At 46.0% G+C, this 14,733-nt stretch overlaps 1 protein-coding gene across 1 annotated transcript in view; it reads right to left on the bottom strand.

The window, feature by feature from the left end:
* The window catches only part of CCL22 (C-C motif chemokine ligand 22), a 54,914-nt gene that overhangs the window by 2,368 nt on the left and 37,813 nt on the right, over nucleotides 1–14,733 (bottom strand). The window contains exons 2-3 of the mRNA XM_033127825.1: nucleotides 3,064–3,177; nucleotides 1,744–1,867 (exon numbers count right to left, since the gene is read on the bottom strand). Coding sequence (XP_032983716.1) covers nucleotides 1,744–1,867; nucleotides 3,064–3,136 — 197 coding nt within the window. The 5' untranslated portion in view covers nucleotides 3,137–3,177. The remainder of the gene's footprint in view (nucleotides 1–1,743; nucleotides 1,868–3,063; nucleotides 3,178–14,733) is intronic.

Genomic DNA, 14,733 nt, shown 5'->3' with positions numbered 1-14,733 from the left:
TTGTCTGACTGCCAGAGCTGGTAAGATCTGACTCAGCATGCTTGCTGTGAACTGGACTCTCAGGGGCCAGCGTCTTTGGAGAGTGTCACCATTCAGGCCCCTCTAGAGGCCCAAAGCTCAGAGAGGAGAGGTGAGCACTGGTCCAAGACCACACAGCAGCTGTGGGCTGAGGCTCCCACCCTTGCTCAAGCGACAGCAAACACCAGGCCAGGCCCTTGGGGCTCTGTCCCAGCCATTGTGGCCAAATACTCCCCAACCCCAGACTTCCTGCTTCTCAAGAACCTGTCCTTGGGACCTAGAAGCACCTGGCTCCCATTATTTCCTTAACCTGCCCCGCCGCCCCCAACAAACGGCCAACGAACAGAAAGAAGAAAGAAAGCAGCACTGTTGATCTTGGCCATGTGGGCAGCCTGCCCTGGCCTCTGTGTAACACTGGGCAAGGTTCAGCTCTTCTCTGAGCCTCAATCTCCCCATTCCTCAAACCACATTCCTTCTAGAGTCCCTTCCGGCTCAAAATCCAATAGTCACACTTGTGCTGTCTTTTATTGAGGACCTAGTATATGCCAGGCATTACGCATTATACCTTCTACTTACTATTACTATGTCCTGTGATGCTCAAGAAAACCCATAACTTCTCTCACTTGAAAAAGGGGATTTTCACAGTACCTACTACACAGAGTTGCTTCAAGAATTAAATGAGTTAACATTTACAAAGTGTGTATAAGACTGCCTAGCACTAGCAAGCACTCTCTACATGTTTGCTAAATGAAAATAAATGAAGGTGACCACTCCCATTATACTGACGGGGAAACTGAGGCTCAGAGTTGAAGTGACAAGAACCCTGAGAGGGCTCCCACTTGGGCCTTCTTTGTTATTCACCTGCAGACCCCTCTGAGGGACGAAGATGAGTGAGGAGAAAGAAGACGAGAAGACGATGACGGAGCCATAAAGGGGGTCATGAGTCCCCAAGCCCAACCTCCTCACCCCCAATGTGTGGTGTGGCAGCAGGCTCCTCAGAGCCTGCAGAACAGCCAAAGCTGCTGCCCCAGAAAGGACAGGCCCAGTCACCCAGCTAGGACAAGACGTAGGCACAGGCTCCAGGCCAGGGGAAAGGGAGCAAAAAAGAAAACCCTGAATAAAGACCCAGGAGTCCTGGTTTCAGCCTGATCGTGTCACTTCCCCTCCCTGAGCCTGTTTCTCCATCTATAAAATGGAAATTATTACACCTCCTCGTAGAATTGTCATGAGGGTTAATGAGTCAACACAGTAATACTCAGAAGAGTGCTTGGCCCGAGTAAGGTCTCTGTAACTGTTAGCTCTTAATGTTCTATGAATGGCGGCCTCAAATAACTCCCACGCTGTGGGGAGGCTCCAAGGTGCTTCTGACGGGAGCATCCCTGCTGACTCTGTGGCACCCGGAGCACTGCCTGTATCCTGTACCCCATACTCTGTAGCTGTATACTGCCTACATTGCCATGCCCAGGTGGAGGGGGGCACCCTTTTCATTGAGTTCTGTATTCTCAGAACCTGCCACGCTTCCTGGCACATAGAAGGTGCCTGATAATGTTTCTTAAATGACCCCGTGATTTTTTCCCCCTGGTATATTCAAACCTTCTCCAGCCAAGTGCTCCTGCTGGCATCCAGAGGCCCAGATGCATTCCTTCCATCTCTGAGGGCCCACAGCCACCTGTACCTGGGCCCTCCTGGGCCACACCCACCAGGCTCTCCCAGTGTCCTACTCACACCACTCCAGGCCTCCGGCAAGACTGCGAGGTCCAGTAGTAATATTTCACCACACGCAGGGGCAGCGGGTACCGGATGTAGTCCCGGCAGCAGACGCTATCCTCCACATTGGCTCCGTAAGGACCTGGGGGAGAGGTTATGCTCAGAGGAGTTGCAGGCTGAGCACAGAGAATCTCCCTCTGACCCGGCTTTTTTTCTCATGTGCAAGGTTGGTATCCAGAGGATTCTGGGCCCTCAAAGTCTCTGCTCTCGGGACCTCTGAGAAGCCACTAAGAACCCAATGTCGACACTCTGGTTGGTCAGCTCAAGAGAGAGGGACTCAGAATGACTGAGCATCCACCATGCCCTAAACTTCTAGTTGGGACCCAGAGACTCTGAACAGCAAGGAGCCTTAGAACCTTGCTTTTCGAGGTGAGGTCCATGGACCAGCACCATCAGCATCACCTAGAGCCTGTTGGAAACGCTCGGCGCCCAGCTCCAGCATTCCTGAATCCGAAGGGCATTGTGAGGAGATCCCCCGGTAATTCGGCCGTCTGCTTCAGCTCACCTCCACTTTAAACCCCTTCATGGAGCAAGTGGCGAGGCTGAGGTCCAGAGAGGGGAATGACTTGCCCAGAGTCACACAGTGTGACTCTGGAGAATCAGGACAAGGGCTCAAGCAGAGTCCAATCACACAGATCCCGGTTCAAGTCCCATTCTGCCCTGAGAAGTGCGGCCAGTGTAGACAAGTCATTTACCATCTCTAAGGCCTATTTTCCTCCTCTGACCAAGGAGATAGTAAGAGTACCGACTCTATGAGGACTTTAACGCAAGGAAAGCACACAGGAACCTCAATAACTGAGCAATTATTGATCCTAGCTGCCTGTCTGCCAGTCCAGTGCTCCTTTCCCTACCCAACATGGGGCAGGATAGTTTACATTGGGATGGAGAAGAGAAGTCAAGACCCCAGTGTTGAGGGCAGATTCTGGAGCAAAAATGGAGAGTAGGACCAGCTTTCCAAGAGACTATCCCTTACCCTGGCTCCTGCCTTCCCCCCACTGTAAGGGCCCTATACTCCAGTTCTCTAGAGTATAGGACTCTGGGCCATGCCCACCGCAACCCCCAATCCAGCTGAGACAGATCCTAGACTCCAAGCCTTAAAGACTACCCATTTAACAGATGCGTAAACTGAGGGCCAGAGAAGCAACAGGACTAGCTTAAAAGCCAGTGGCAGACTCGGGGTATCTGACCTCAGTCCAGTGTTAGTTCCACTATATGAGGAAGATGCTCCAGGGTCTGATCATGGCTACTGTAGGGAGCCCTCCCTCTCCCCAGCCTTACCTGCCTCAGTTGCTTGAAGTGCCATAGCAAGGAGGATGAAGGCAGCCAGGAGCGAGGTCTGCAGGCTGGCCATGCTCCTGTTCTGTGTGTCCCAGCTCAGGTGTCTACAACGGCCTAAAGATAAGAGGGTCTGATATTTAAGCATTTGCTACACCCACAAGTCTCAGACACTCTTAGTCACCCGTGAGCCCAGAATCTCTGACATTCATATTGTGAAAGAAAAACTCCCGCTTCCTCCAAACTGGAGGAAATTCTCTGTGGCGAGGAGCCATCAAAGGGGACCCCCGACCTCCTTCCTTCTGGGTCTCAAGAGACTTGTAAATCCCCCTTGAGCTGGGCCTCTTGGAGGCCTGCATTTCCCAAGATTTGCTCGCGTGTGGCGGTGACCACATAACTGTATGTCTCTGGAAATGGGGAAGATAGTCTCACAGCCTTATCTATTTACCTCAGTGTTTGTTTGTAAATCAAGTGAGAATGTGGACAGGAGCTAAATGGCCTTGAACTCTCATCTGGAACTGAGGTCCATCTTGTACCCTTGGTGATCATGACTGTGCTCTCTTCAAGGAGAGAGACCTGTGAATCCACTGCGCTGGTTTCTGTACCCCATCACCAGCCTTTCCTAGGGCTTCTCCCAAAGTCCCAACGGGGGCCACTTCATGGTCTACTCAATAGTTGCAAAGAGCTTCCACACCCATTTCCGTCTTGTTTGTTCTTCTTTCCCAGCTGCCCCCGAGCTCTTCCTCATCAGCTCCTTCTCAGTCTATCACCATGTCCCACTGAGACTACTTCCCAAACCTCCCTCAGCTCTGTCCCCTTTGCTCCACCCCATTGTTCCTGCCCAGTCCGGGCCAGCTCTGCCTCAGGCTCAGACAATGGCCACGTACTCCCCTCTGTATATGACAGCAGCCGGAGTAAGTCGCACAGATTCAAAGCTGCACATAACTAACTGTCTCCTGTTTCCAAACCTTACTGCGGCCCCATGACGTGAAGGCAGAGCCAAGCTCTCGATCGTTACCTTCAAGGCGTCCTTTCCAGACATGTTCCCTGCTGCCCCCACTAGTCTCCAACCACACTCCTCTCAGTTCCTCAAAGAGTTCTGCGGCCTGTCCCAAGCAGTGAGTGCCCTTTCCACTTCTCTACTGCATAAACTCCTACACATGTGTCAAGAGTCATTCGAAATGTCACCTTCTAGGTACCAGGAACGTCCCCCTAAGACTTCAAATGGGGTGACCTAGAATGGGACCTGAGCAAACTATGTCAAGGGTTCTCTTTCTCAGGCCCCTCCCCAGAAGCCAAACTCCAAGTTCTTGGAAGGCAGAGGTCTCTTTTTATTTGTCTCGACATTCCCGGTGCCCACCAAGGCGGGATGACACATGTAATGGAGAGGAGACCGAAGCTCAGAGAAAGAGGGGACTTGCCCGAGGTCTCACAGCCAGGGAGTGGCTGAGCCAGGCCTGGAATTCAGAACTCAGCACTCCATTTGTAAAGGGACCCATCCATTCATTTCTCATTCAACAAATATTTATTGAATCATTTAGTAGACAGAATAATGGCCCTTCAAAAATGTCCACTTCCTAATTCCCGAAACCTGTGAATAGGTGACCTTACATTTAAAAAGTACTTTGCAGATGTGGTTAAGTTAAGTTAAAATAGAGTTCCCTGGTTAGCTGGATGGGTCCAGTATAATTACCCTGCAATTACATTATAAGAGGAAAACAATGGATCTGACTCAGACGGGAGACGGGGTGACAGCAGCAGAAGTCCAAGTGATACGAGACTATGAGCCCAGGAGTGCAGACAACCTCTGAAGCTGGAAAATCAAGGAAACAGATTCTCTCCTAGAGCTTCCAGAAGGAGCACAAACTTGCTGACACCTCGCTCTTTGCTCACTGTGACTGATTTAGGACTTCTGAGCCCTGAACCATAAGATAATAAATTTGTGTTGTGTTTAAGCCACTAAGTTTGTGGTCATTTGTTACAACAGCAAGAGGAAATGAATACGAGCACCTGCCACGTGCCAGGTATGCTAGCAGCATCTGAGGACACAGCAGTGAACACGTCTCTGCTCTCATGGCGTTTAACTTGGAGACAGATAATAAACAGGCAAACGTCAGGTTGTGAGGAGTGCCATGAAGAAAATGAAACAGAGGAAAACAAACAGTGGTGACAGGGAAGTACTTGTGGGTAGCCAGGAAATCCTTGATGAGAGGGTGACATTGAAGTTGAAATCTAGAAGATACTGAGAAGTCTGCCAGGGAGGAAAGGGCAAGTGCAAAGGCCCTGACAGGGTGAGACAGCAGAGCAGCTGGGGCAGAGTAGGGGAGGGGGCAGGGGGCAGCCCCTCTGGAGAGACATGGGCAGGTGCGCAGGCAGGATGGTGCAGGATTCCTGTGAGCCTCCGATGCATATGCAAAGGAAGTACACAGCCTCACCGGGGAAGATCTCTCATCAAAAGCGTTACCCAGTCCCAGCCACAGCAGGACTGTATGGGTCCACTTCTGTGAGGTTCCTACAGTAGTCAGATTCATAGAGACGGAAAGTAGAAGGGTGGTTGCCAGGGACTGGAGTGGGAAGGTAATGGGGAGTGAGTGTTGAATGGGTGAAGAGTTTCCGTTCGGGAAGTTGAAAGTTCTGAAGATGGATGGTGATGGTGGTTGTACAACAATGTAACGGTGTTTAGTGTTACTGAACTGTACATTTAAGAATGGTTAAAATGGTGTGTTTTGGAGTTCTCAAAAAAAAAAAATGGTGTGTTTTATGTTATGTATATTTTACCAATAAAAAGTGGAAAAAAGAGCGTAAGAAAAGATGTTCCAGAGCCAGCCCAGTGGCTCAGGTGGTTGGAGTGCCATGCTCCTAAGCCAAGGTCGCCGGTTCGATTCCCACATAGGCCAGTGAGCTGCACCCTTTACAGCTAAGATTGTGAGCACCAGCTCTTCCTGGAGCTGGGCTGCCATGAGCGGCCGGCAGCCAGCGAGAGCTGCCGTGAGCTGCCGTGAGCAGCCGACCACTGCCTCAGCCGGAGGCAGTGCAAGGCCCATAATACCATCATGGGCCAGGGAGCTGCTAGACTGAGAAACAATGGCTTAAACTGGAGTGGTGGGGGTGGGGGTGGAAGAAGAGGGAGGGAGTCTTCTGAAAAAAGAAAAGGCATCACCCAGAATCAAATTGAGCCTCTAGTCCTCACTTTTAGTTCATAAGAAACACAGGGGCTGGAGGAAGAAGATGAATGACCCTACAAGAAAACAATCGGACAATTCTAGAGGATGCGACCTTCCAGACCTTCCACAAGACAACTGTCCTGTCCCAGAATCAGCAAAAAGTCAACGTTGTTAAAAAAAACACACACACACAAAAAAACCAAAACGTGGATAGGAACATTTAAGATTAAAGGAGATTTAAGAGACATAAAAGCCAAATAAGTACAACAAACATGTGGACTTTGATTGAATCCTAGGTTTGAAAATAGCTATAAAAGACCTTTTGGGAGCAAATGGGGAAATTTAAATATTAGATGACATTAGAGCTTTATTGTTGGTTTTCTTAGGTTTAATAAAGACTTTAAGAGCATGTAGGAAGATGTCTGTTCTTAAGAGAGGTATACTAAATAATTTAAAGCTGAAGCTCATGATGAACTTACTTTCAAAGAGTTCATGTTCAGGGAAAATATATTTGTGTGTGTATGCATTGTTTATATATAGTAGCTGTGTGTGTATATATAGATATATGTGTATATGTGTGTATATATGTACGTTCACATGTATATATGTGCGGATGTATAGCACGTTCAGGTGTGTGTATATATGTATTTGTGTACAGTATGTGTGTGCATATATGTATATGTGCATTTAGATGCATGTGTAAGTGCATGTATATATTAATATCCCAAAGAGAGAAAGGGAGAGACAAAGCAAATATGGAAAACTGTTAACAAGGTTGCAGCCAGGTGGTGGATAGGCTGGTGATCGTTGAACTACTCTAACAACTTTCCTGAACATTTAAAACCTTTCATTATAAACACATGGGGAGAGAAGAAGAAATATTTTTTAAATGTGAAGTCATCTTGTGAAAACTGGGCCTTGTTTGGAGGATGGCAAGTGAGAGACAGAGAACTGGTCTTGTGGTCTTTCATCTGAACTTGGGGTTTTCTTACGTGGGGCCCTCCAAGGTGGAGGCCCCTCCATGAGGTGGGCTCAGGGGCTCCCCCCTGGAGAACACCTGTGTCCCCAGGGACTTGCAGGACAATATGCCCTTCCTGCTGACTCAGCCTCTGCCACACATCACCCCATTTCCCTGGGGATTAGAAGGGGAGTGAGTAACTAGCTGTCTCTGCTTCCCAAGAGCCATTGGCCCCCTGGAGCTGGAGAAGAGGCAGGTGCAGCGTTAACGGAACCCTGAGCTCCCAGGCAGGATGCAGGGGACCCGCTTTCAAAGAAAGGACAGGGGAGTTCCTCTCGGGCTGAAAGTGGGGAATCACCGGCAGTGGCTGATGAAGGAGATGTTTGCTCTCCTCCTGCTGGTGGTTGATGCTGCCTCTATCTTTCTGTCCTCCCTGCCAGGCATAGAACCCTCCCAGATCAAATTCCCTTTTCCCCAAACTTCCTTCTTCTTTTGTTTAAATTAACTTTTGTTTATTAAAAAAATACATAAAAGTGGAAACAACCCAAATGTCCATCACCAGATGGATAAACAGAATGTGGGACGGGCATACAGTGGAATACTGTTCAGCCTGAAAACGGAAGGAAATTCTGACACAGGACACCTGCTACCCCACGGATGAACCTTGAGGACATTATACTAAGTGAGATAAGCCAGTCACAAAAAGACAGACCCTGTACGATTCAACCTACGTCAAGTTCCTCGAGTAGTCAAAATCGTAGAGACAGAAAGTAGTATGGTGGTGGCCAGGGGCTGGGGAGGAGGAGGAAATGGGAGTTATTGTTGAAGGGGGACCGAGTGTCAGTTTGGGAAGATGAAAAGGCTCTGGAGATGGGTAGGGGTGACTCACGGTTGCACATCTATGTGAATGTACTTCGTGCCACTAAACTGTATATTTAGAAATGGTCAAAACGGTAAATTTTATGTTATGTATATCTTACCACAATAAAAATATGCATAATTACATATAAATGTGCATTTACACACATGCACAGTGTATATCTGGAAAGATACACAATTGATCGCACTAATGGCCCCTGAGGAGGGAAACGGGGATGGTGGGGGGGGAAGGGAATGGGGCGGGTGGCAGGGACTCAGAGGCTTCCTTTCCACCAAATATCCTTTGGTATGATTTGAAATTTTTTCCCACATTCATGATTAAGCTATTCAAAAAGATAACAATTTAAATCCGTGCAGCACAAAAAGGAGTTGACTGAAAAGTAGTTCTCCCACCTCTGAACCCCGAACCATGTTTCATTTCCTGCCTAGAGGCAAACTGGCTTAACGATTTTGTCCTTCAGAAACAGTCTATGCATAGGCAAGCACACATATAAAGGTGTCTTTGAAAGAAACGGAAAGAAGGGAGGTAGGAAGGGAAGGCAGCATACAGGTAATACAAAAATACTGTTTTGTACCTTGCTTTTTTCACCTAAAATGGATCTTGGAATCAGTTCCCTGCAATACGTTTGTCTCCATCTCGTTCTTTCCAATGGCGATGTGCTTTCCCACTGCATAGATGAACCAAAGTGCACACAGCCAGTCCTATCCTGATGGACATTCTGGGTTTTTCCATTCTTTTTAGTTACATAAAAGCACCAATATAACCTTCCTCGAGCATACTCGCTAGGGGGAATGCATCTGGTAGACAAATTCCTAGAAGTAGAGTGGCTGGGCTTTTGCAAAGAGAAAGTCCCTGCCCATAACAGCTGCTTTGAGCTTCCTCTTTTTAGGCAAGCCCCCCACCCCCACCCCCGCCGCCCCCCAGAGGGCTCCACTCTGAGGCTGCGAGGACCGCTTCACGCCCTGATTTCTGAGTGGCTGTGGGCATTACCCAAAGCCTCCTTGGGGGCATCCTGCCATCGCTTTCTTTGGCTGGGTGGGTATCAGCACTCCAGATTGTCCCAGGAGCTAGACGGAGAATGAGTAAATTTATCTGCGGCTCCTGGTGCAAGGGACTGGTAAGTCTGGGCTGCTGTGAGCAAAAAGAGTTGGTCAAGAGCCACATTGGGAGACAAGTTCTTTGAAGCTGAGTGCAGACCACCACTTGGGCCAGACAAGTAGACTGTGAGGCAAGTGGGAAATCCTGGGCTGGAGAGAGAAGGATGGAGAGGAAGAAGGAAAAGACTTTGGGGCTAAATGGCCACCACCACAATAATAATAATAATAATAACGATAATAATACCAACTAGTATTTACTGGGTGCCAGATTTACTGTGTTTTGTATTTTACATTCACTATTTCATCATCTCCCTACAGCAAAACTTAGAAGGAGCCACCATCATTATCCCCATTTCTCAGATAAGGAAACTGAGACTTAGATAGAGTCCACAGCCAGGAAGTGGTGGGACCCACATTTGGACTCAGATCTGATGCCAGAGCCCAGCTGCACTCTAACAGCTCACTGCCTGCAGCCATGGTCAGATTAGAAATAGAGGCACCAGTGTGGACTCCATCTCAGCCAGGCGCAGCCTGCGTTTTATGGTGCCTCAGAGTGAGGAACCAAGGCTCAGAGAATGGAAGCTATCTGCTGGGGCCACGCTGAGGGAGTATGGAGTTGATCCCAGGAGTTTTGTTTTTAGTTTTTAAACTGAGATATGATTCACATGCTAAAAAAAAAATCATCCTTTTAAAAGGCATAATTCAGTGTTTTTAAATATATTCACAAGGTGTATAACCATCACCACTGATTCCAAACATTTTCATCACCCCAAAAAGAAACACTGTATCCACTAGCAGTCACCCTCCATTTCCCCCTATTTCTAACCCCTGACAAGCACTAATCTACTTTCTGTCTCCAGGAGTTTGCCTTTTGTGGACATTTCACACAAAAGTAGCCATGTGGCATTTTGTGTTTGGCTTCTCTTCTTTAGCCTAAGTTTTCAAGGTTCATCTATATTGTAGCATACATCAGTTCTTCGTTCTTTTTCATGGCTGAATAGTATTTCCTTACGGATATACCATATTCTGTTTATCCATTCATCAGCTGATGGGCATTTGGATTGTTTTCCACCTTTTGGCTATGAATAATACTGCTGTGAACATTTGTGTACAAGCTTTTTGTGTGAACATATGTTTTCAACTCTTTGGGTTTATTAGCAGGAGTGGAATTGCTAGGCCATATAGTAACTGTGTGTTTAACTTTTTCAGGACCTGCCAGACTGGTTCCCAAAATACTCTGCCATCTTCCATTCCCACCAGCAATGTGTGAGGGTTCCAGTTTTTCCATTTCCTCATGAGCCCTTGTTACTGTCCACCCTTCTGATTGCAACCATCCTAGTGGGTGTGAAGTGGTATGTCATTGTGGTTTTGATTTGCATTTTCCTAATAACAAATGATGTTGAGCATCTTGTCATGTGCATATTGCCATTTATATATCTTCTTTGGAAAAACATCTATTCATATGCCTTGACCATTTTTAAATTGGGTTGTCTTTTTATTGTTGAGTTGTATCAGTTCTTTGTGTATCTTGACCTTAGATCCTCATTTTTTCCCATTCTTTGGCTTGTCTTCACTTTATCAATAGTGTCCTTAGGAGCACAAGAGTTTTTAATTCTGATGACGTGCAATTTATGTATTATTTCTTTGGTTACTGGGGCTTTAGGTGTAATATCTAAGAAGCCATTGTCTAATCCAAGGGCATGAAGATTTATCCTTATGTTTTCTTCTAAGAGTTTTATAGTTTTAGCCCTTACATTTCAGTCTTTAATCCATTTTGTGTTGATTTTTATATACGATGTGAGGTGGGTGTCCAACTTCATTCTTTTTCATGTGGATGCCCAGTTGTCCCAGCATTACTTGTTGAAAAGATTCTACCTTCTCCCAATGAATTGTCTTGGCACCTTGTCAAAAACAAATTGCTCTAAATGTATACATTCATTTCGGGACTCTAAACTTTATTCCATTGGTCTATGAAGTGTGATTAAACAATATGGTGAATGTTTAAATTTTAAAAAATTTATCACAGTAAAAGTCATGTTGCCATTAGTCCCCCTCAAAATACTCCCCCTTGGGAAAAAAAAAATACTCCCCCTCGCTTCGAACACACTTATTCCATCATTCTTGCCATTTTCTGAAGCAGTTCTGGAAGTCCTCTTTCCTGAGTGTCTTTAGTTACGCTGTCATGGCTGCCTCGATGTCCTGAATCATTTTGACTTGGGGGAAGAGCCAGAAGTCACACAGTGCCACATCTGGTGAAAAAGGTGGATGAGGACACACTGTAATGTTTTTATTTGACAGGAATTGCCATACCAGAAGCAATGTATGACACGGAGTGTTGTCATGATGGAGGATGATTTATGGCACACTTTGAAACACACCTTCTCTCAACCGTAGCTCATACCCGACTGACTGCACAGAACAAGTGGAAACTTGTCACACACTGTTACTAAGGTTTGATGCACTGCTTCCTGTATTGAAGATCCCTGCCTTTCTGTTAGATGGCACTCGGCAGCAGCATTCACCGTATTTTTTTTTTATCACAATGGAAAATCTCCATGTCATACATTGATTATTGTACTTTATAATAATCCCCCTAGATTATCTTTTAAAATTTCAAATGAAATCTTTCAAACATACAGAAAGGTGAAATAAATCTTCGGATCCACAACCTGGATTTAACAGTTGATATTTTGCTATGTTTTGGTTCATCTCTTTCTTTCTTAAGAAGTGAAATGTTTCAGATACAACCAAAGCTACCTTACTCCTACTCTCACCCATTTCCCCTCCCTACCTCTCCATGGGTAACCACAAAACAAACATCCTGAAGCTGCTAGGAGTCCTTCTCAAGAATGTCATTATTCTTTTATAGCCTATAAATTAAACATAATATTGTTCTGTGGGTCTTAACATTTTACATAAGTAACATCATACTGAGTATAACCTTTCGCAACATGTTTGTTACTCGTGTTTATGTTTATAGGCTTTTTTCCCATCTTGATCCATGTGGATCTAGTACATTCATTTTCACTATTGTATGTAGTAAATTCTATTTTGGACAAATTTATTGTTTATTTATCCAGTCTCCTGGCAGTGGACATTTAGGTTCTTTCCAGATGTTCACTATTACTGAGAGTTCTGTAATGAATGGACATCCTGTCTGAGTCTTCCTGTTGCCTTCATCCTTTTGCTCTAAACTTGGTTCTCCCCTGAGGACCCTGCTTTCCTCACAGCCTTCGTAGAAGTGGCTGTTCTCTCCCCAACTGCCATCAGACCACAGCGCCAGAATGAGATAGGCATCCTCGTTGCTCTTCATAGCTACTTCCAAGCCAGCCATTCTTCTTCTCTCCTCCCTAAAACCCCAGGTTCTTTGAAATGAGTGTCACCAGACTTTGCCATCCATTCCCCACACCCATTGCAGCCATCTACCTCCCCCACCCCAATCATTCCCCTCCCTTGTTGACAATTTTAGCTCCCAGCTCATAGTCATCTCTCTCCAATGTGATTATCACAATTACCACCACTCGATCACCTGACTTCGATCACCACCACTCAGTTCCATGACCTCCTCTGCTCCAGTGAATTTATCCTCCGCCTACATCAGCCTCACCCCCAAGGTCACGCTCTTCACCACATCATCACCAGTAACTACACTTGCATAATCTCAAACATCTTACCCTCCAACCACCACCATCCATCTGCCCGGATCAATATCTTGAGTATCCAATCCCAACAGTCCTTCCATCCCACCCGGACTGATCCTGTCCCTTTTCCCTGTCCCTGGCTCCCCCCCCAGGTCCTGACTTCTCTCTTTACTCACCTCAACTTTCGTGGTCTTTCATTAGAAGCATTGTTTGCTTATACCCTCTACACTCTTGCCCAAATAGCTTCAACTCCCATTCTTCTTGCTACCTCCTGACAAAACCATGAAACCCAGCTCTCCATTCACTGCCCCTGCACCAGAGCAGCTGAACATGCCTGGAGAGAAGCACCCAGTCATGTAAACTGAAAAGTCAAGGTCATTAATCTCCGTGGTTCTTCTGTGCTGCCCAAAAGTCCTGCTACATTTCCCTGGCTCGTTTGCTCTCCCATTCTCCTAGACTGTTTCATTCTTTCTTCCCTCCACTCAAACCTTCAACCCTTCCTCCCTGATCCTCACTCTCAACTGATGACCCCAATTTCTATTTCCCTGAGAAAAGATAAGTTATCAGAAGAGCACACCCTTCTACACCCACCGCATCTACCCATGACATGCCTTTTTCTTGCTCCTGACTAATCGGCTCTCCTGCTTAAGGAAATTACTCCTCAGTTCTCTCATTTCTTTTCTGCAGCATCAATGTCCCCCGTCTACCATGTCGTTCTCATCTGCATGCAATATACCGTTATTTCTCCCATCTTAAGAAAACAGTGTCTTGCCCACACATCTGCCTCTAATACTGCACCGTTTCAGTAAAATGCAAAAGAATTGTCTCTACTTGTTGTCTCCAGTTCCTCTCCCCTTAGTCTCTCCACTGCCATTCTGATTCCGAAGATTCCTTTAGAAATCCCTGTGATGATAGATGCATGACAAGAAGATACACTTCAGGGAGGGAAGGAGGAAATGAAACACTAGAGCACATTGTATTTGAAGGTATTGACAGAGGTGTAAGGAAATATTTTTGAATTATGTGGGATGGAAGAATTCTTAAACATGTGAAGGACATAAAATATCTTCTATAGTTAAAAAAAAAAAAAAGGTTGGAATCAGGTAAACTACCATGTATTAGATAATGTAATACTAGATGCTGGAACAAACAAGCCCCAAATTATATAACAGCTCAGACATAATTAAAGTTTATTTCTTACCACATAAAGTCCACAAAGGGTATTCCTGATTCATGAGGAACTCTTCTTCAAGTAGTGATTCAGGGACCCAGACTCCTTCCATCTGGTCACTGTTAACAGGTCACTGTGCTCATCTGCATGAAGCCCAGGAAGGGAAAACAGAACAGAGCATGGAGCATGGGAGGCTTTTATGATCCAGGTCTGGAAGTTGGGTGCATCAGCTCTGCTCACATTCCAGTGGCCAGAATTCAGACATATGGCTTCACCTAACTGCAAGGAAGGCTTGGAAACATTATCTAACTGAGTATCCACGCAGTAGAGGAAACAGGCTTGATGAAAAGCCATTCCGTCTTTGCAAATAATGGAAGTTCTCCAGGGACCAGTGACCAGGCAAGGAGATGAATCATTTTCTAGCACCTTATTCTGAATGAGGAGCTTACTCCGGCCAGGATTCAAAGAGCAAGTCCCATTGTAAAATCATAATTGCTTTTTTCCAAGAAGAAATCCCTCAGAAAAGCAAACAATCCTACCTATTCCATTTATTTCTTCTGCCATTTGATATGTTTTGTGAGTTTCCAATTTGGTTTTTCAGTGTTCCATAAAAACAAGAGGCACATTAAAGCCTGTAGAGTATGATTAGTGTGACTTATATCCTAAGTTTCAGAGATTGGGACTCTGGTATAGCTCCATCACCAACTGGCAACAAGAGCTTGGCTACAAAGCCTCATGTCCTTGGTCTCAGACTCCCATCCT

The sequence above is a fragment of the Rhinolophus ferrumequinum genome, chromosome 15 (genome assembly GCF_004115265.2).
Source record: "Rhinolophus ferrumequinum isolate MPI-CBG mRhiFer1 chromosome 15, mRhiFer1_v1.p, whole genome shotgun sequence".
NCBI lineage: Eukaryota > Metazoa > Chordata > Mammalia > Chiroptera > Rhinolophidae > Rhinolophus > Rhinolophus ferrumequinum.
Note: the sequence above shows the minus strand (reverse complement) of the source record. Positions and strands in the feature narration are given on the sequence as shown.